Source organism: Suncus etruscus, chromosome 6 (assembly GCF_024139225.1).
Source record: "Suncus etruscus isolate mSunEtr1 chromosome 6, mSunEtr1.pri.cur, whole genome shotgun sequence".
Classification (NCBI taxonomy): domain Eukaryota; kingdom Metazoa; phylum Chordata; class Mammalia; order Eulipotyphla; family Soricidae; genus Suncus; species Suncus etruscus.
The window spans coordinates 34,616,447-34,637,751 of NC_064853.1; the positions used below are offsets into that span (position 1 = coordinate 34,616,447).

General features: G+C 46.1%; 1 protein-coding gene across 1 annotated transcript in view; it reads right to left on the reverse strand.

Annotated features, from left to right (window-relative positions):
* Positions 1-7,592: 7,592 nt before the first annotated feature.
* The window catches only part of CFAP57 (cilia and flagella associated protein 57), a 75,471-nt gene continuing 61,758 nt past the window's right edge, over positions 7,593-21,305 (reverse strand). The window contains exons 21-22 of the mRNA XM_049775507.1: positions 18,210-18,342; positions 7,593-7,798 (exon numbers count right to left, since the gene is read on the reverse strand). Coding sequence (XP_049631464.1) covers positions 7,593-7,798; positions 18,210-18,342 — 339 coding nt within the window. The remainder of the gene's footprint in view (positions 7,799-18,209; positions 18,343-21,305) is intronic.

Sequence of the window (21,305 nt, forward strand, 5' to 3'; positions counted from 1 at the left end):
TAAATTCTATTTTCTAACTTCCAAGCTGTAAGCAATGCAAAGAGAGCAGAGCCGAAGCATTCCTAGCTCCCTATAGCAAGGAAGGAGCAGAACCACACATTCCTCAGTTCCTTACTAATAGGAGCTGGATGGTATGGATAGGGCCAGCCCAGGGAAGGCAGCTTTGTGATTTCACAAAGCTGACAAAGGTGCAGGGCGGATGCAGGAGAGAGAAAAGAAACTTCCATGAGATTTCTATCCTCATCTGTTATCTTCCATGCTCATTCGCATCTTCATCCTCATCAATCTAGGTTTCAGTCTTATGTATGAAGTGGTGCCTTATTCTCCCCTTTTCACCAGTAAGGGGCTCTCTTCTAAGAGGAGTTATTTTTGTCTGTTTGTGTTTTCTGGATGTGCGTGTGGGACACACCTAGTGGTCCTTGAGCTTATTACTGGCTCTACACTCAAGAATAGCTCCTAGCAGTGCTCAGGAATCATATGGTACTGCACCTAGATTGGCAGCATGCAAGGCAAATTCCCTACCTACTGTACTGTCATTCCAGCCTCCTGAGAATTCTTGGTCTACAAAAGAACAAAAACAAACAAACATTTTGGCTTAGGGGGCTGGAGAGATAGCATAGTGTTTGCCTTGCATCCTGGCATCCCATATGGTCCACTGAGCCTGCCAGGAACAATTTCTGAGTGTAGAGCCAGGAGTAACCCCTTAGTGTTGCCGGGTGTAACCCCCAAAGAACAAACAAACAAAAATGTTGGCTTAGGATATTTCATCTTATTTGTCAGACCTTTGTCAAAACAATTCAAATGGCTAAATAGTAGAATAGCTTAGAGGCCTGTTTAGAAGCCACATCTCTCCAAATTCTAGCATAGACACAAACCAGACAGTGTTATAAGAGAAAATAATTTCCACTTTACTCAGGACTCTTAGCTAAAAGTGGTTCAGCCTGCTAGGATACAATCTGTGGGGCAAGGGAACATTCTAGGAGGTATTGAAGTCAAAATATCCTTCTTGAAACAAAATATAGAACAAAACCAAATTCCAAATACAAAGTCAAAGTGGAATAAGTCTAAATTTCAAACACAGGCATAAACAGAGCAAAACCCAAGTACAAAACATAACCAAAAATTATGTTCCTTCTTGATAACCATTCAGTAACAATATTGTAAACCACAATGTCTAAAAGGACAAAAGATATGCATATACACACATATATACACATATACATACATATATATATATAAAGAGAGACAGAGAAGAAAAATGTCTGCCATAGAGGTTGGCAGTGGGGAGTGTAGGGAGGAGGGTAGTAGGGAAACTGGGGACATTGGTGGAGGAAAATGTGCACTGGTGAAGTTTGTTGTATATTGTATGACTGAAACCCAATCATGAACAACTTTGTAACTATTGCAATGTGATTCAATTAAAAATTTATTAAAATTGGGGGCCGGAGAGATAGCATGGAGGTAAGGCGTTTGCCTTTCATGCAGAAGGTCGTCGGTTCGAATCCCGGCGTCCCATATGGTCCCCGGAACCTGCCAGGAGCAATGATTTCTGAGCGTGGAGCCAGGAGTAACACCTGAGCACTGCCGGGTGTGACCCCAAAACCAAAAAAAAAATGATGATAAAAATGTATTAAAATTGGGGCCGGAGAGATAGCATGGAGGTAAGGCATTTGCCTTTCATGCAGAAGGTCATCGGTTCGAATCCCGGCGTCCCATATGGTCCCCGGTGCCTGCCAGGAGCAATTTCTTTTTTTTTTTGGTTTTTGGGCCACACCCGTTTGACGCTCAGGGGTTACTCCTGGCTATGTGCTCAGAAATCGCCCCTGGCTTGGGGGAACCATATGGGACGCCAGGGGATCGAACCGCTGTCCGTTCCTTGGCTAGCGCTTGTAAGGCAGGCACCTTACCTCCAGCGCCACCGCCCGGCCCCCAGGAGCAATTTCTAAGCATGGAGCCAGGAGTAACCCCTGAGCACTGCCGGGTGTGACCCAAAAAAACCACCAAAAATTATTAAAATTATGCTCCTTCAGATGCATAATTTGGAAGAGACAGGTACAGGTCTCTTAAAAGAGACATTTAAACTTAAAGACATCTAAAGTCAAAGTCTTTAAATTCACTTGTAGGTACCTCTAATGACCCCAGAGTTCCAGGTGTCAAAAAGCCCCAAGCAGTGGAAACAGAACTTCCAGTTCTTTGTTTTTATTTTTTGTTGTTTTTGTTTGTTTGTTTTGGGGCCACACCCGGTGATGCTCAGGGGTTACTCCTGGCTATGTGCTGAGAAATTGCTCCTGGCTTGGGGGGACCATATGAGATGCTGGGGTTCAAACCCAGGTCTATCTTGGGTCATCGTGTGTAAGGCATACTTCCTTTGGCTGTGCTATCACTCTGGTCTCAGAACTTCCAGTTCTGTAATTAAAGACTTAGCTAGTTTTTTTGACTCCTTTCAATCCCCCCTTTTCCCTGGTAGACATAAAGTTTAGTGCAGCTGGTGTTGTAGGGTAAAAGTAGGGAAGGTCCTGAGATGAAATAGGATCTCAGCAGCTGCGGGGTGTCTGAATGTTCTCCCTACTGGGACTGCTCTCTGTGAACAGCTGGCATACACACAGGACAACTGGTCATCTCGACACCCATCAAACTGAATCGAGGAACCCCAGGTGTGCTGCCTGCGGACAGCTTCTGTCAACTGTGGGAACCAGGAAGAACAGGCCATCCTGAGAATCATAGCTGCCTCCTGCTGGCTTTATCAGATTCTGGTAATAAACCCAAATTTAATTGCTTGCCACATAGAGGCCAATTACTCAAGAGGCCAAAAAAAAAAAAAGTTTATTCAGGTTCTAGCAATCTGAGATGGTGTACTTAATGTTCTTAAGAAACAAAACAAAACAAAACACCCACCTTGTTCTCAGGGCTATCTGATAGAAGATTTATGTTATGATAGAAATTGATGGTCATGGATATGTAGAGCAGGGAGTTCTGTCTGGAGGCTCTTTGGGTTTATGTCAGTGCTCATGGATCCTGGGAGGGTGACTACCAGATCCCTGTGATATGGTTAAGCAACTTTCTTTTCCAGAGTCTGCCTGAGAACCTTTCAGAGTACTTCCCTCTAGCCTGCTGTTGACTCTTCATCAGGGAGAAGAGAAGTTTCTCCCAAGTTCATCCATAACTGAAGCTGGTTCAACATCAAACATAGGGCAAAAGAATTTTAGGATAAAGGGACTTGGTAAAGACCCAGGGGGAAAGAGATGATAAGAAATATATTTTGGGGGCCGGACAGTACAGTAGCTAAGGGCACTTGTCTTGCAGGTGGCTGACCTCATTTGATCTCTGGCACTGCATGGTTCCCTGAACACCTCCAGGACTTATCCCTGAGCACAGAGCCTGGAGTAAAACCTGAGCAATGCCAGGTATGACCCTCAAAAAAACTAGAAATACACTTGTGAGCAATAAGATGTAGACTAATGCTTGCTCACTTACAATGGAAAGGCAAATTGGGCTTGGAGTGCACAGGAGCCTCGAATGCTGTGATTATAGGTTGATCCTGCATTGAACCCTTCTAATGCCTCTGTGATCCTCCTGATATATGTGAAGACACAAGAAACAAAATCAAAATTACCTTCTCACTATCAGCTCACAAAAGAACCATGCTTGACCTGTTTGTTCTTTTTTGTTGTGTAGAGATGTCTGGAGTGGAGGTTGGGGAACTCAGTTATATGTTCAGGGCAGTGATGCCTGATGTTTCCATGGTTATGACATGAACCATAATATACATTGTCTGGAAGCCCCATTTAACAAAAGTGCAAAGAAACAAGTGAAATTAATTCATCAACATCTTATTCCAAATATTTGTATATAAATATTCAAACTAAATTAGAGGCATTTCACTCTTGGGCATATATTTTGGTGGTGGTGGGGCACATCTAGAAGTGTTTAGGGGCTACTCCTAGCTCTTCTCTCAGGAATCATTCCTGACAAGCTTGGGGAACTAAGAGATGGCAAAGATTGAACCTGTGCCAACCTAATGCAAAGCAAGTAAGTAATTTACCGGCTATATTATCTCTCCAATCCCAGTTGGGTGCATTTTAGTTTTTTATTTGCTGATTTTGTGAAGCACCATACCTGGTGATGTTCAGGAGTTACTTCTGGCTCTGTACTCAGGAATTAGTCCTGGTGGCTTTGGGGAACCTTATAGGACACGGGGTTAAACTTGGGTCAACTGTGTGCAAGGCAAGTGACTTACCCATTGTATTATCTCTCCAGCATTTTGCCATATGCTTTAAACTTTAGGTGAATCTCAGTTCATTTGGACCCCACTTCAAGTGCTCTCAGGTCTCAGTGGCTGTCAATATTTTCTTTTCTTTTTTTCCTTTGTTTTTTGGGTCAAGCCCAGGCGCGTTCAGGGATTACTCCTGGCTCCATGCTCAGAAATCCCTCCCTGAAGGCTCGGGCGACTATATGGGATGCTGGGACTCGAACCACTATCCTTCTACATGCAAGGCAAATGCCTTACCTCCATGCTATCTCTCCAGCCTGCTGTCAATATTTTCTTTGGACTGTTCAGATCTCACTGGCTGCTGTGGAACTCTGGGACAACCTTATGGGTCTGCCACTTTACAAGGTTTCATAAAAAGATTCCCTGCTGGGGGCGGGAGTGGTGGTTCAGTGGTAGGGTGTTTGCTGATCCAGGAAGGAACTCAGTTTGATCCCCAGCGTCCCATATGGTCCCCCAAGCCAGGAGCGATTTCTGAGTGCATAGGCAGGAATAACCCCTGAGTGTCACCGGCTGTAGCCAAAAAAAACAAAAACAAAAACAAAACAAAAAAAAACCCCAAAAGATTCCCTTCTCTGAGAGGAGTAGGGTCTCAGCAGGATTCCCAGTATCTGTGCTTCCCTTGCATATGTCTTACATTTATTTATCCTCCTGGCCCCAGGGAGGGGTCAGTCCCAGGCAGACCCATAGCTTAAATATCCTGCCTAGAGCCTGGACTTGAAAATTGAGATTCTTCAGGGCTGGAGCGGTGGCACTAGAGGTAAGGCGTCTGTCTTGCCATGCTAGCCTAGGACAGACCGAGGTTCGATCCCCCGGCATCCCGTATGGTCCCCCCCAAGCCAGGGGCGATTTCTGAGCGCATAACCAGGAATAACCCCTGAGCATCAATGGATGTGGCCCAAAAACAAACAAACAAACAAAAAAAACAAGCAAAAAAAAACAAATGAAAAGAAAAAGGAAATGGAGATTTTTCTCCTCAGCAAAGGAACTTTTTGGGAATGGAGGAACAAGACTAAAAGCTTCCTGGGTTTAAACATTGATTAGGTCTGCCTTTGTACTGCTTTTAGATCTTATCAAATAACTCTGAGATGAGATGAAGGACAGGCAGAAGAGATAAACTCTGTCTCCAAAGGAGAGCCTGGGGGCTGTGGGGGATGCAGCTCAGCCAGGCAGTAAGAAGGCTCGGAGGGGTGGGGTGTGGAGCGTGGTGCATGCAGCAATGCTCACATTGCATGGGAGGTTGTATGGTGTTGGGGATTGTGGGTAATGAGTTCACTGTCCTCTTGCTCAACAGGCCTGTACAGGAGAACATTAGGCAAGAGACCAAGCCCCATGCTCCTGCTCCCCTAGAGACAGCTTTTGGAATATCCTCCTTGACTCCAAATACACCCCATATCTGGGATAGAGGCGACTTCTGATTCTAGCTTGGCCTAAAATAGTCTTGACAATTTAAAACTGGGCCAGAGATTCCATTTTATCTCCGGATTCCCACTGATGAGAAAAGCTGAGGTAACCCTGCCAGTCATTGAGGAGCTTGTCCCAGGCCCTCATTCCAGTCTTTCTTTTTTGGGGTGGGCAGGGTGGCGTATCTTGCTCAGGAGTTACTCCTGGTTCTGAACTCAGGGGTCACTCCTGGTGGGCTCAGGGGACCATATGTGGTGCTGGAGTTTGAATCTGGATTGGCTGCATGCAAAGCAAGCACCATACCCACTGTTATTATTTTAGCCCTTCTTACATTTAATTTAAGTGGTGTTGGAGACAAAATATAGTGGGTAGAGCTCTTGCCCCTCTGGGGTGTTCCCCCCAGAATGGGGGAGGGAATAAATTGGCTTTTTATTGGCATCCAAGTGAGGCCACGCCACTGTGTGAGAACTTGGGAAGTATGAGTGGGAGTGGGGCAGGGACTCTTAGACACTAGCCTTTGGACAGTCCCCTGACTTTAATGTGCACCTCCATCGCCTGACCATTTCAGCCTTATTTATACTCACTTTCTGCAGAGGCAAATCCAGGGGATACCCTGAGTCCTGAGATATGTGTGTGTGTGTGTGTGAGAGGGGGGGGGGAAGCTGAAGGGGGAGAGAGAAGGAAGAGAGAGAGGGAGAGAGAGGGAGAGAGAGAAGGAGGAGAAGGAGAGAGAGAGGGAGAGAGAGGAAAGAGAGAGAGAAGGGGAGAGAGAAGGAGGAGAGAGAGGAGAGAGAGAGAGAAAGAGAGAGAGAGAGAGATAGAGAGAGAGAGAGAGAGAGAGAGAGAGAGAGAGAGAGAGAGAGAGAGAGAGAGAGGAGGTGGTAGAGGTGGGGGGGGAAGCTCTCAATGGGCTGCAGTTCTTCCTCTTCTCTGGGCTTGGTTTCCCAATGAACAGAGCACATACAGAGCACAGAATGGTCTGGGGCTCTGCTGACCACTCAAGACAGTAGGAGAGTGGTATTGAAAGCCTCATGTAAGGGCCGGGAGAGATAGCACATTGGCGTTTGCCTTGCAAGCAGCTGATCCAGGACCAAAGGTGGTTGGTTAGAATCCCGGTGTCCCCTATGGTCCCCCGTGCCTGCCAGGAGCTATTTCTGAGCAGACAGCCAGGAGTAACCCCTGAGCACCGATGGGTGTGACCCAAAAACAAAAACAAAAAAAAGCCTCATGTGAACTTTGGTTTCTGCCATGTACTTTTTTTTTTTCATGTACTTTCTTTCATTCCCCAACACCCCCACCCGCCCCCAGACTTCCAGAGCACCTGGCAGAGATGTCAGCCAATCTCAGCTCTCACTGTTCAAGAGCAGTGCCCCAAGCTGAGCAGTGCAGCAGCTGAGGGCCATTTGGGGCTACAGCAGAGGCGATATTGACGTTGGAAGCTGCAGGCACTGAAACTAGAAGGTAGAAGGGAGTCCACCTCCTAGATCTAGGGATGGGATCACTTCCTGAGACCCAGAGAGTAATGGGGTGCAATAGGGGCCTAGGGTGAGTATTGCCATAACATCTGAAACACAGGCACCAGTGGTTTCAGATGAACCATATTTGGGGACCACACTGGTAGTAATTAGGGTGTACACCTGGTTACACCTGCCCTTGGGGATCACTCCTGGTGGGGCTTAGGGACCATATGGGGTGCGTGGGTCAGCTGTGTGCAAGGCAAGTGCTTTTCTTCTGTGCTATTGCTGTGGTCCGAGAGACCCCCCCCCCCATCCTCCCTTTGGGGTTCCTGGGTGAAGACAGTTGTGCTCAAACACCTTTATTCTGGCCCACTTCCCCAGGGTGCCAGGGTGGTGTGGTCAGTGCCAATGACCTCCCAGACCATGAATGGGGGGGCGAACACCCCATCACAGGGCTGCTTCTTTCAGTCCTCAGTGTCCACTTCGGTGCTAATGATGGACGGGAGCCGGATGTTGGAGATGGCCTGGAAGCCCGGGACCTGCTCCTGCTCCTGGATCTGGTCTCGGAGACGGCGGATTTCCAGGCGCTGCGTCTCAATGATTCTCACCATTTCTTCTTGCTCGTTTAGTCTCCTGGTGGGCTGTTTGCTGGGCACGTCGTCATTGGGCACTGAGAGACAGAGCAGGCCCAGGGGGCCGGTTACTGGGTGTGGCAGGCTCTTCTCCCCCCATTTCTGTTGGCCTCATTGCCCCTGGCCCAGCCAGCAGCTCGACTCCTGCATGCATGCCCCCTGTTCTCTGAGCACCTGAGGTCAGCGCCTCCGGTGTTGACCTGAAATCACTTGAGGTCACTGCCTCAGCGGCTCAGTGCCTCCGGGGCTATTGTGTTTACTGAGGCCCAGGGGCCACCCTGTTCTCTGTCCTCCCAAGACTGAATTGGCTCAAACAAATGTTCCTGCCTTCTGTGCCATTGTCAACACCCCTTCTGAGGCACATGGGGACCACTGCTTCTGGAAAAATCTTTTCCCCTCATGTTCAGCTTCTTATCACCACCTTTGTCACTGTCTTCTGCTTACGACTCCTGTTCTTTTTTTCTGTTTTGGGGCCACATTCAGTGGCGCTCAAGGGTTACTCCTGGCTCTGCAATGGCCCCAAGACTCCTTTTGTTTATTTTGCGCTATATCTAGTAGTGTTTCTGGCTCTGTGCCCAGGAATCACTCCTGGCAGGGCTCAGGCACCATATGCTCAGGCACCAATGCGGGGATTGAACCCAGGTGAGCGAAGAGCCTGGCCACTGTACTATCTCTCTGGTCCCCCAAAGCTGCTGTTACTAATTTTAAGTCTCTTCCTTTTTGTTTTGTTTTGTTTTGGCTTGTTTTGGGCCATACCCAGTGATGCACAGAATGTACTCTTGGCTCCTTGCTCAGGAATTACTCCTGACAGTGCATAGGGGGAAGGGAACCCTATGGGGTGCCTGGGATGGAACCTAGGTTAGCACTTCGCAAAACAAGTACCCTGCATGCTGTACTATCTCCCAGCCACTTACACCTCATCTTCATCTCACCTTGGAGACTCATGCCCCCTTCTGTGCCCTCAGCCACACCTCAGGAGGTTCCTCTGCCGTTTTCTTCATGGGTACCCTTGTATTCTAATTTCTGTCTCCTATCCCAGTGGTCAGCAACCTTTTTTTTTCAACTGAGCCAAATCTCATCAAAACCACGATTGAAATTTATTTTGAGAGCCACACAGGGCGCACACTGACAGAGGCTAGGAGCAGAGTCCTAACTCCTGGAGCAGCCGCCCGGCACACAGAAGAACCAAATTAAAAGTGTAAAGAGCTACATGTGGCTCGAGAACCGCAGGTTGCCAGCCACTGTCCTATCCCATAAAACCTTTGCAGCCCAAACCCCAGACCATCCAATCATTGAGTGCAGCCACTTCAACATCGGCCTGCTATGATTTATAGACCAGGTGACATTCAACACTTTTTTGGGGGGCCACACCCAGTGGCGCTCAGGGGCTACTCCTGGCTCTGCACTCAGAAATTACTCATTGGCTTGGAGGACCATATGGGATGCTGGGGATTGAACCTGGGTTCGTCCCAGGTTGTCTGCATGCAAGGCAAATGCCTCACTGCTGTGCTATCGCTCAGCCCCACAGTCAACATATTTATTTCCACACTCACCCCCACCCTTGAATTTCTTGTTTTGTTTTGTTTTGTTTTTTGGTTTTTGGGTCACACCCGGCGGTGCTCAGGGGTTACTCCTGGCTGTCTGCTAGAAATAGCTCCTGGCAGGCACAGGGGACCATATGGGACACCGGGATTTGAACCAACCACCTTTGGTCCTGGATCAGCTGCTTGCAAGGCAGACGCCGCTGTGCTATCTCTCCGGGCCCCACCCTTGAATTTCTTGTCCAAAGATGGCAAATATTCAATTCCCACAGCTGCATTTTCAAACTCCCCCCCCCAATTCCTCTTCTCTATTCTTTATGAAAACTGTGGTTAGGGGGCCAGAGCCCAGGACAGACCCAAATTCAATCCCCGGCATCCCATATGGTCCTTTAATCCTGCCAGGAGTGATTTCTGAGTGCAGAGCTAGGATGAACTCCTGGTTGCCACCAGGTGTGGCTGCAAAACCAAAAGAAAAAAAAAAAAGAAAACTGTGGTTAAAATGTCATGTAACGGGCCGGGTAGTGGCGCTAGAGGTAAGGTGCCTGCCTTGCCTGCGCTAGCCTTGGATGGACCTCGGTTCGATCCCCCGGTGTCCCATATGGTCCCCCAAGCCAGGAGCGACTTCTGAGTGCATAGCCAGGAGTAACCCCTGAGCGTCACGGGTGTGGCCCCCCCCCCAAAAAAAAATGTCATGTAACATAAGGACCCAGAGACATAGCACAGGGCCACAGAGCACATGCCTTGCAGACATATGGGCATAAATTCAAATCCTTAGGGCCTTTCATGTGCAACGGGTAATATCAGTGGCCTCATGGTTTCAGATACTCAGTACCAGAAGTGATTTCTGGCCAAACTACAGTCAAGTGAGTGGGAGTATCAGGGAAGAGTGTAACTCAGGAAGCACTACAACTAAAATGGATGAACAGCATGTGATCACATGTATGAGCGCCACAGACTGGCATGTGACCCGGCACCATAGCTGACCTGTATGAGCATCACAGCCAGCATGAGCATGAGGACCTGGTTATCATGACAACAGTAAAAACAGCAATGAAGGGAAGGGAGTAAAAGGAATTAAAAAAATCTTCGCAACATAAAATTTAGCACCTTCAGCATTTTAAGTGTGTGGTTTAATGTTATGCAATGCTGGGATGGAATTTGGATCTGCTATGCAAAATATGAGTGATCTCTCTGGTTCTCTGTACCCCGCTTTGGTTGGTTGTTGTGTATGTTAACATTTTAATGGGATTATTATGTTACTGACCCTACCCTGATTGGTGATTGTGCCCTACCCTAGGGTGTGACCTGGCATTCTGCTCCCACCCTAGGGTGGTACCTGATTCTGCTCCCACCATTGAGTGGTACCTGATCCCACCATTGGGTGGTGCCTGATTCTGGGAGATAAAAGCAAGGGTCTGTGAAAGGCTTGTTGGCTGGAACAGATGCTGAGGCTTTGGACTTCAGTCTTGTCCTCCGAATAAAGCTAATATTTTCACAAGCCAGACTGTCTGCTAGCCTTTACCCAGCGCTTCACCTCAGAACCGCTGGCTGAACAGGGTGGCAGATGTGTGCTCCAAGCTGGAGGGGAAAGACCTCATCCTCCAGCCCTCCATCAGTCAACCCCATCTAGGGCTGACTTGCAACAGTTATTCATCTTACAATGGATGTTTGAATGGCTTCTACCTTTTGGCTACTCTTAAAAATGCTGCTCTGAATATGGGTATATTAATATCTCAGAGACTCTGCTTTCTTTCTTTTTTTAAAATTACTTTTTAGGGGCCAGAGCAATAGCATAGCGGGTAAGGTGTTTGCCTTGCAAGCAGCTGACCCAGGTTCCATCTCTGGCATCCCACATGGTCCCCTGAGCCTGCCAGGAGTGATTTCTTAGTACAGAGCCAGAAGTAACTCCTGAGTACCACTGGGTGTGGCCCCAAAACAAACACAAAAAATTTGCTTTTCAGTGTCATTGAACATAGGGCTACACATAGATGAGGCAGGAGCTCCACCATAGAGCCACATGCTTTGCCTGCTTTTCAGTTCATTTTTGTTTGTTTGTTTGTTTTTGGGCTACACCTAGTGGTACTCAAGGGTTACTCCTGGCTCTGTGCCCAGGGATCAATCCTGGTGACCAAATGGAAAGCTGGGGACCAAATTCTGGTTAGCTGAGTGCAAGGCAAGTTTCCTATCCACTCTACTATCTTTTTGGTTTTTGTTTGTTTGTTTGTTTGGGGCTACACAAAGTGCCCCAGACTCTGCCCACTGTCCCTTGTCCCTGTGTCACCGCTAGTCCAGCTCTTCTTCCATCAGAAATTTAAATTCTGTATTTTTTTTGGGGGGGGGCCACACTCAGCAACGCTCAGGGGTTACTCCTAGCTCTATCCTTAGAAATCGCCCCTGGCAGGCTTGGGGGACTATATGGGATGCTGGGGACCAAACCCAGGTCTGTCCCGGGTTGGCCTGGAGCAAAGCAAACACCCTAACACTGCTATCATTCCAACCCTTTTTCCTTTTTTCTTTTACCAGAAGGGGGATTGGGTTCACACCTGGTGGTGCTCAGGAGCTATTGCTGGCTCTGCTTAGGAATGACCTGGCGATGGTGGGTGGATCATAGGGGTGGCAGGGCTTTGAACTAGGGTTGGCTGTCTGCAAGGCAACAGAAGAAAAATATCTCCTATAATCTCTGGCTAATATGTCTATTTTATTGCCTTCCCAGGCAATCCCAAATTGTTTGCCAAATTCACCTTTTGATCTGCTTTAAATAGTTGCTATTGGCACCCTCCTCTCTGAGCATACCTGTCTCCAACTTCCTCTCTCACACAAGCTCTTCCCAGGGCAAGGGCTTTCCCCTAGTCACTATTCATCCTTCCTCGTACTTTCATTGTTCTTTTTGAACCAATGAGGGGAATTTTAGGCCACCCCTGGCACTGCTCAGGTTTTACTCCTGGTTCTATACTCAGGGATCATTCCTAGCACTGCTCAAGGGATGATAGGTGGTGTCAACATGGGACCAAACCCAGGGTGGCTGAATGCAAGGCAAATGGGCTACAGCTATGCCATCTCTCCAGCCTCTTCCCCTATGTATGGAGGATAAAACAAGAAGAGTTGGAGGTTGTAGGACAAGGGAAGCAGTAATTTAAAGAGGACATGGTTAGCAATGCTCTCTTTTGTGTTCCTGCATTGGGCCTCTGAATGGCCTATAGGACTGCTTCAGAGGACTTGACTCAAGCCAACCATCACATGTTGAGTCTGAACCCTTCTCACTCTGCCTTTGAATTTGATTCAGTTCCTTTGCTGTACTTTCTAGGCTTTCCATGCTCCCTCTGCTGCTGGCTGTCCTTCAGTCAAACTGTGGGCTGGTGCTGGGCATTGTTGGGGCCTGTACCTCCTCTGTGATTTTGACTCCAGTGCTCCCTCGTGACTTATTTCCTTGTTTCCACACAGCCTGTGTGCAGACTCAGGCCATCTCACTGAACTGTTACACATGCCAACTTACCACCTGGCTGTCCCAAGGGCGCCTGGCCTGTGTGAGGACATAACCCTGGAGGTATCCATTGGAACTGAGCCTGAAATATTCCAACAAGTGGAAGTTTCCTTTCTCTGCCCTGTCACTGGGAGGACGGGCCACCTCTAGATCCATCGTTAATTATTTAATGCAACAACCTCTTTGACTCTCTACCTAGGTGCTTCTCCTGGTGGTGTTGAGGGGCTGGTTCCCTTCAGGGTGCAGCAGGATGTGGTGAGATCCCTGAGGCTGCTTCTCTCAGAGAACTTGCCTGACCTGGTGACACTGCCAGGTTGCAGCTCTGCCTTCTGGAGACACCCACATGGGACATAGTGTGGGGGCTTCTGCCGTGGCCATCTGTTCTGTTGTCCCTATCTCCTATCTGGGAAGATAGTGAGGTGGTGGGTGGTATTTTTCCTCTGTTTCATTCTTTTATTCCCATCTCTTTCATAACAAACTGCCTCTGATCGTTGTTGGGTTCAGTCTGGTTGGTGGCAGCAGTTGTTGGTCCTTCTTCAGCTGTGATACACTCTCCATTCACCCCACTCCATGAGTGCGGAGCTGGGTCTCAACTCCTGGCCCACACAACTCTCCTCTCTCCTTGTGTTGCTCACCCTGCCCTCTGCTTCTGTCAAGAGCTCCTGAGTCTCTCCTGCTGCATCCTGTCCAGAGTCATTTAAGTTCTGACTTTAGAAGATGGAAAATAAGAATATGATTACTGACATCTTTGGATTCATTTCTGTTGTATTTCCTGTTCGTGTCACTTTTAAAATGATCATTTTGGTGGGGGAGGCAAGCTTTTAACAATTTTTGGATTATTCCTTTTACTAGATTAAAAGGTAAACCCAGCCCTCCCGCTCCCTCCTTCCCTTTCCTCCTTCCTTCCTGGGTATCCTCACTAATACTTGTTTTTTTGTTTTGTTTTGTTTTGTTTTTAGCATTTTGGCCCATACCTAGTGGTGCTCAGGGGTTACTCCTGGCTCTGTGCTCAGAAATTGCTCCTGGCAGGCTTGGGGAACCATATAGGATGCTGGGGATCAAACTCAGGTTCATCCTGGCTCAGCAGCAAGCAAAGCAAATGCCCTACCACTGTGCTATCACTCCAGTTCGTTTTTTATTCTTTTAAGAATAAACATCACAATGGATATGAAGTGCTAGCTCAATGGTAAAAGTTGTATATATCTGATGACAACTTTAACATGTTTAATATAAAATTTATATTTTCTTTGCATAAATGCCTACTCAAATCCTTTGCTAATTAAGAAATAAGTTTATTTGGGGCCAGAGAAATAGTATAGAGAATAGGATACTTGCTTTGTACACAGTCAACTTAGGCCAGGAACCCAGTTAGAACTGATCCTTAAATATTTTCAAATATGGCCCCCAAACACTCACCTATACACAAATATGCATAAATGTATATACAGATGTACACACATACACATCGTTATTTGATCTTTCTTGGTTGGTTCTTGGTTGAGAATTCCTTATTCTAGATATCAATATTCTCCTATATAATTCACAAATATTTTCCTCTCAGTACTGAATGGTTTTAGTTTTCTTTCCTCCTCTCCTTGGCTGTTGGGCCATATTCAGTTGTGATCAGGGACTACTCTTAGTTCTGTACTCCAGAAATCATTTCTGGCCATGCCTAAGAGACCTTATGAGCTGTCCAGGATCAAACCACCGGTTGACTGTGTGCAAAGCAAAGGCATTAACTCCTGTACTATTTCATTGACTCTTATGTGTATTTTTGAAATGTGCGTATTGATGCATATAAAACTAAAGTTGATGTAATCGAACTGACCTATTCATCCTCTTTGAGTATGTTTTTTCTGTTTTTGTTTTTGCTTGGGGCTACACCTGGCTGTGCTTAGGACTTACTTTGACTTTGTGCTCAGAGCTCATTCCTGGTAGAGTTCAAAAAACCATTTGGGCTACTGGGGATCCAATCTCAAATCTACCACATGCAAAGCAAGCACCCTTCCCACTGCATTATCACTCTGGCTTTGATTGTGCTTTTGATGTTCTCACTCAGAAATCACTACCAAACCAATTGCTGTAAGGTTTTTATCCTATACTTTCTTCTACTAGTTATATGGTTTTAGTGCTTACATTTAAGTCTCTGATCCATTTTGAGATCTTTTCCATTCATGGTGAAAGGCAAGAGTCCAATTTCATCTGTTTGCATGTGAATGTCCAATTTTCCCACTTGAAAAGACTGTTCTCTCTGCTACTGAATGGTCTTGGCACTTATGTTGAAAATCATTTTGCTGCCTATAAGTAAGAGTTTATGTCTAGGTTCTTTAGTTGTCCCTATTTATCTATATATCCATCTTGATTTCTCTTGCAAGTCAGCCTCTGAAGAGGTTGACTAATGGAGGGATGGAGGATGAGGTCTTTCCCCTCCAGCTCAGAACATGCGTCTGCCACCCTGTTCAGCCGGCGGTTCTGAGGTGAAGCGGCGGGTAAACAGCTCGCAGACAGTCAGGCTTGTGGAAATATTAGCTTTATTCGGTAGACAAGACTGAAGTCCAAAGCCTCAGCATCAGTTCCAGCCAAAAGCCCCTTGCCTTCCACAGACCCTTGTTTTTATCCCCCAGAATCAGATACCACCCAATGGTGGGATCAGACACCACCCAATGGTGGAAGCAGAATCAGGTACCACCCTAGGGTGGGGGCAGAATGCCAGGTCACACCCTAGGGTAGGGCACAATCACTGATCAGGGTAGGGTCAGTAACTAATAATCCCATAAAATGTTTACATACACAACAGATTTCCAGGATTTTTAACTATTTTTGAATATTATAGTATTGTAGTAAGGTTTAAAATAAAGTAGTGTGAATACCCCAACTTTATAAAATAATTTTTTTGTAAGTTATTCAGGGTGTTTTGAGATGCTATAATAAATTTAGGGAGAAATTTCTATTTCCAAAAATAACACAATAAAATAAAATTTCTGAAAAAATAAAACACTGAATCTTAACAGGTTTCTATTGAGTTGACAATATTGTTTTCCAGTTCATGAACACAAGTTATTTTTTCACTTATTGGCATCTTTTTCATTTTCCAGCAATGCTTCAGTCTTCAACACAAGTCCTTGCCTTCTTGATTAAGTTTATTCTTTTTTTTTTTTTTTTTTGCTTTTGGGCCACACCCAGCGGTGCTCAGGGGTTACTCCTGGCTGTCTGCTCAGAAATAGCTCCTAGCAGGCACGGGGGACCATATGGGACACCGGGATTCGAACCAACCACCTTAGGTTCTGGATCTTCTGCTTGCAAGGCAAACACCGTTGTGCTATCTCTCCAGCCCCAGATTAAGTTTATTCTTAAATATTTTATTCTTTTTTGCCATTGTAAATAAATTGCTTTCTTAATTGTCTTTTTAGATAATTCATTATAAATGTATAAAACTGATTTTTCTGTGTTGATTTTGTTTTCTGCAATTGAAATCTATTCTTTGCAAAAATCTCCCCATCCTCTCTGGCAGTTTGGAAGAACACTTCATTTAGCTGTAGCTGTCCTGAACTTCTATGATGATGGATAAGATTTAGACGTATTTGCTGCTGCATTAGATACTTGGTGGATGCAGCAGCTTCTTAAAATGCTTCCTCTTTCCCCCAACCCCCTACATTTTATACTACATCGACTTACTCCTGGCTGTGTTCAAGGAACCATATGCTCTACTAGGAATCAAATTGAGAACAACTGAGTCAGGGCAAGTGCCTTACCTTTTGTACTATCTTTCTGGCCTCAAACACTTCTCTTTTTAGTCCCATCTTCACCCCAACATCCAAATATATTTGATTTAAAAAATCTGTAAACTTTTTATTTATTTTGGAGGCCATATCATAACCATACTGGGCTATTTTATGCTCAGTGCTCAGTGGTTGCTCCTGGTAGTGCTACAGGGACTCTGAGGGGGGAAGAACAGGGACCTCAAGCATGCAGAGGGAATGCTCAGCCTTTAGCGTCTCTCTAGCCCTCCTAAGCCTTTTGAGGCTTCTGCACTATAGTCAAGATTCTTCTGGGGCAGAGCGATGACGCAGTGGTAGGGCATTTCTTTGCACGCAGCTGACCCAGGACAGACCACGGTTGATTTCCTGGTGTTCTATATGGTCCCCCAAGCCAGGAGCGATTTCTGAGCGCATAGCCAGGAGTAACCCCTGAGTGTCACCAGGATATGGCCCAAAATTTAAAAAAAAAAAAAAAAAAGATTCCTCTAGGTTCCCTAATGTTGTTTGGGATTTGGATTTCTTGGCTCTCTAAATTGTTACTCATCACTCATCTATTCAATTTTTAGCTTTCACATGTTTATGTCTTTTATTTCCATTAATCTCATGATTGAATTATGTCTCTTTGGTAGGTTTTAATTAGCTATCTTTAATTAGAAGTTCTAATGATATCATTTAAATAATTTTTTTAAAAAGCAGCTATGTCTATTATTGCTGTTAATGCTGTGAATGCACACTAATATTTAAAGCCAAAATAAAAGCTTGTATATGGCAACCTGGCCTGTTCAGATAAATACCTCCTAAAGATCAGCTAATAAAAAAATATATAAACATCACAGTTAGTTTGGTGCATGTGACACCCACTCCCCATAACAATATCAAAAACAATGATCAAAAATAGGAAAACAAGGGGCCGGAGAGATAGCACAGCAGTAAGGCGTTTGCCTTGCATGCAGAAGGATGGTTCGAATCCCAGCATCCCATATGGTCCCCTGAGCCTGCCAGGTGCGAGTTCTGAGTGTAGAGCCAGGAGGAACCCCTGAGCACTGCTGGGTATGACTCAAAAAAGGAAAACAAAACCAAACCAAAAAAAAAAAATAAAAAACCAAACCAAACCCTAAACCCCATAACTAAATGGATGGATTTCTTAAACAATTTGAGGTGTATATTTTGCACTAATCAGTCTTAATACCTCTTTACTCAAGATCAAAGGCAGGCTTACTTAGGTGGTACATGATCAAGACAAATGGTTGATAACATCTGTCATCAATGGTTATAGTGAACCTTCCTTCAGTAAAATTATTTCAGGCTAGTGATAAGATATTTGGTTTGCCTCAGAATAATCCATGTTGTGTGTGTGTGAAAAGTAGTTGGAGGGCAGGAATACTGATGCAGCAAGTGTTATACTTTGCTGGCTCTAAATTCTAAACCAATCCTCAAAACACTCCTTCGTGTTACATAACATATGGTACTTGAGGATGTTCTTTCTGAAATCTGCATAACTCTGAATCCAGAAACCACAGCTAATCCCAAGGATTTTTAAGAGCTGAGAGATGTTGGTTACAGGAAGGGTCCCTGAGGTCCTTTGGTGACCAGGTGAATGGCATGAAGAAGCTCTCCAAACACCAGGGGGTATATGTGCCCAGGTATAGGAGGGAACTAAAGATGTTACCTGTCTCTGGAACCTCTGGCAGACGCATTTTCTTCATTAGTTTCAGAGCAGCTTCAAGATCATAGACTTGGGATCGGGTCAACTTCAGCTCCTTGCGAAGCTCATTAATCTCTTTGATAAGAGAGACATTCTCCTGCAGAAAAGGACAAGTGAGTAGGTACAGATGAATGAGTGATAGGCGTGCAGAGGGTTGGCTGGGGGTTGAGAATCTCAGACAATGGGTGAGTTTGGGCCTGTACCCAGGAGAACTCTCTGCTTCCCTCAGGGTGGGGGTAGGAGGCATCTTTCCTGACTCAAAACTCAACCCCTCCAAGTACCAGTTGACCTACCTTTGGGTAGTCTCTAGCTCTAACTTCTATTCCCATCAGCCCAGGCTCTTTCCAGTGTCAGCAGTAACACCACCACATTTTTGAGCCCTTTATAAATCTAGTACCTTGAAGCAGCATGATAATCTTGGGAGTAGAAGCTACCACAGTAATAATTTTACAGAACAGGACACACAAGTACAGGGAAACTCTGCAACCTCCCCAGAAGACAGAGTTAGCAAGAATCGGAATTAGGATTCCGATCCTGGCAGTTTTGGCTCCTGGCCTCTGGAGCACTTAAATTCTGTGCTGTACTTTAAACATTTTCCTTCACTTGTTTGAGTTTATTAATAAAGGATCTGTTAACTCCTTGGGCTGCAGTTAGAAAACAAGATTTTTGCTCCCAGCAGCCCAAGGGAACACAGTGAATAACACAGTAAGGGAAACAGAAGAATGAACTGATTTTCAGTGCTTGCTCTAGCCAATGCAAATTCATTTCTCTTGCTTATGTCTCTCACTCACCTGCCACTCACACCACAATGGAATACTGTGTGCCATATACTTCCCTGAGTTACATACAAAGTAGGACTTGGCATCTGCTCTTGAAGACTTTAGAATTTAGGGGCTCTGGGCAGAGTGTGGACTGCTGACCACTTGCTGTGATAGAGGAGTGGGGTCTAGAGAGAAGGAACTTAGTCCTGACCCAATGGCATGGGGGGAATTTCTAAAAATTGAGCCCTAGGCTGAAAAATCAAGAATGGGGTTTGGAAGTGAAGACGACGACAACGACAACAACAACAACAACCAAAAAAGAGGGGACAGAATGATAGCACAGAGCCAGGGCGTTGCCTTGCATGTGGCTTCCTAGTACGGACCTGGGTTCAATCCCCAGCATCCCATATGGTCCTCTGAGCCAAAAACAATTTCTGAGTGCATAGCCAGGAGTAACCCGGGTGTGGCCCCCAAACCAAAACCAAACAAACAAACAAACAAATCAGGAACAGACCTGGCTGCTGATAGCTGAAACCCATCCTCAGCTCTGTCCTCTGCTATGTAGCTAGGAGGGTGGGTAGCAGTAGAGCTGTGGGGGCAGTGAGCAAGCTCCGAGTCCAGCACTGAACAGTAGCTTCTCTTTCCACAGCTTCTGCCTTTCTCTCTTCTGTGTCACATGCAGCACAGGCACTGATGCTGTCCCTATCACCAAGGGCTGCCAAAGGAGCAGTGATCCTGCTCCAGAAACCACAGCCTCATTGATTGGTCTGTGGGCCAAGTCACCAGAAGATCCTGTGCTCTGGGCTCAAGAGTCAGTGCCTAGACTACCATGCACTGCCAGATATCACATCTGGGTTCTCATATGGCAAGCATGCATGCCAGCCCTTCGAGCCATCTTCCCAGCCTGAGAGTCTGCATTTCTGAGGATCTCCCAGAACAAGCTATTGCTGCTCTGACCTGCAGCAGGCTTCGAGGCCTTGAGGTGAGCCCACCAAAGGCAAATGCCTGGTCAGACACAGGGAATGGTGTCAAAAACAAAGTATACTACATCTTAGGGCACCTGGCCAATGTGTGAATGTGGGGTTAGCATCCCAGGATGAGATGGCCCCACATTCTTTTCTCACCCAGCCCTAATAAGCTTAGTTTCTGCTTGGAGATATGGCCTGGGAAGCCTCTGAGGGTACAGGGACACCCCAACATATCTCACACCAGAGCCTCTGTATCTACCAGGCCACACAATCAGTTGCGTAATAGTTAATTTCAGCATTCCTTATTACCAAGAATTCTTGACTGGACAAGATGTTCAGTAATTGCCCTATTCTCTTCCTTGTTTCTCAAATTAAAATATTTATTTGAGGGAGGATGTGGGATATATCTAGTTATGCTCAGGGCTAAATTCTGACCCTCTACTCTGGGACTCCTGGCAGGGTCCTGGGACCATATCGGGGACTGGGGATGGAATCTGGGTCAGATTTATGCAAGGCAAGTGCCAGACCCACTGTGTTACCTCTTGAGTCCCAGCCATCCACTGTAGGCAAGCCCTTGGGCCTGCTTATCTCTGAGTCAACCTCCTTTCATCTGACCTTTCACCCTTATTCCCATAACCTGACTTTGGCACCAAATCTTCCACAATGCCTTTCTATGTGCTCTACCAGTCAAACTTTGTCAGCTTCCATACACAGCCTTCCTAGCATCTCAGGGTATGACTAATTAAATATCTATTTATTGGTTATCTTAGAAAGATCTTGGGGCCTGAGAGATAGCACAGCGGTGGGGAGTTTGCCTTGTATGTGGCTGACCCAGGAGGGACCCAGTTCGATTCCTGGCACCACATATGGTCCCCCAATCTGCCGGAGATAATTTCTGAGTACAGAGCCAGAGTGAACCCTGAGAGCTGCTGAGTGTGGCCCCCAAACCAACTAACCAATCAATCAATTAATCAATCAGTAAAGTAGGAAAAAAAAAAAGCTCTTGCACTCTGCCTGGCATGGAAGAGGCTCTCAACATGTCTCTGTGGGGGCCTGAGAGATAGCATGGAGGAGCATAAGGCTATTTCATGCAGAAGGTCATTGGTTCAAATCTCAACATCCTATATGGTCCCCTTAGCCTGCTAGGAGCGATTTCTGAGCGTGGAGCCAGGAATAAGCCCCCCCCCCCCAGCGCTGCCGGGTGTGACCCCCCAAAAAAAACAAACAAACAAACAAAAAACAAAAAAACCCACATGTCTCTGTGGAACAGATAAATCAACAGTAACTAACGCAGCAGATACTAAGCTGATGAAGGCCAGAGTCTTGCTCAT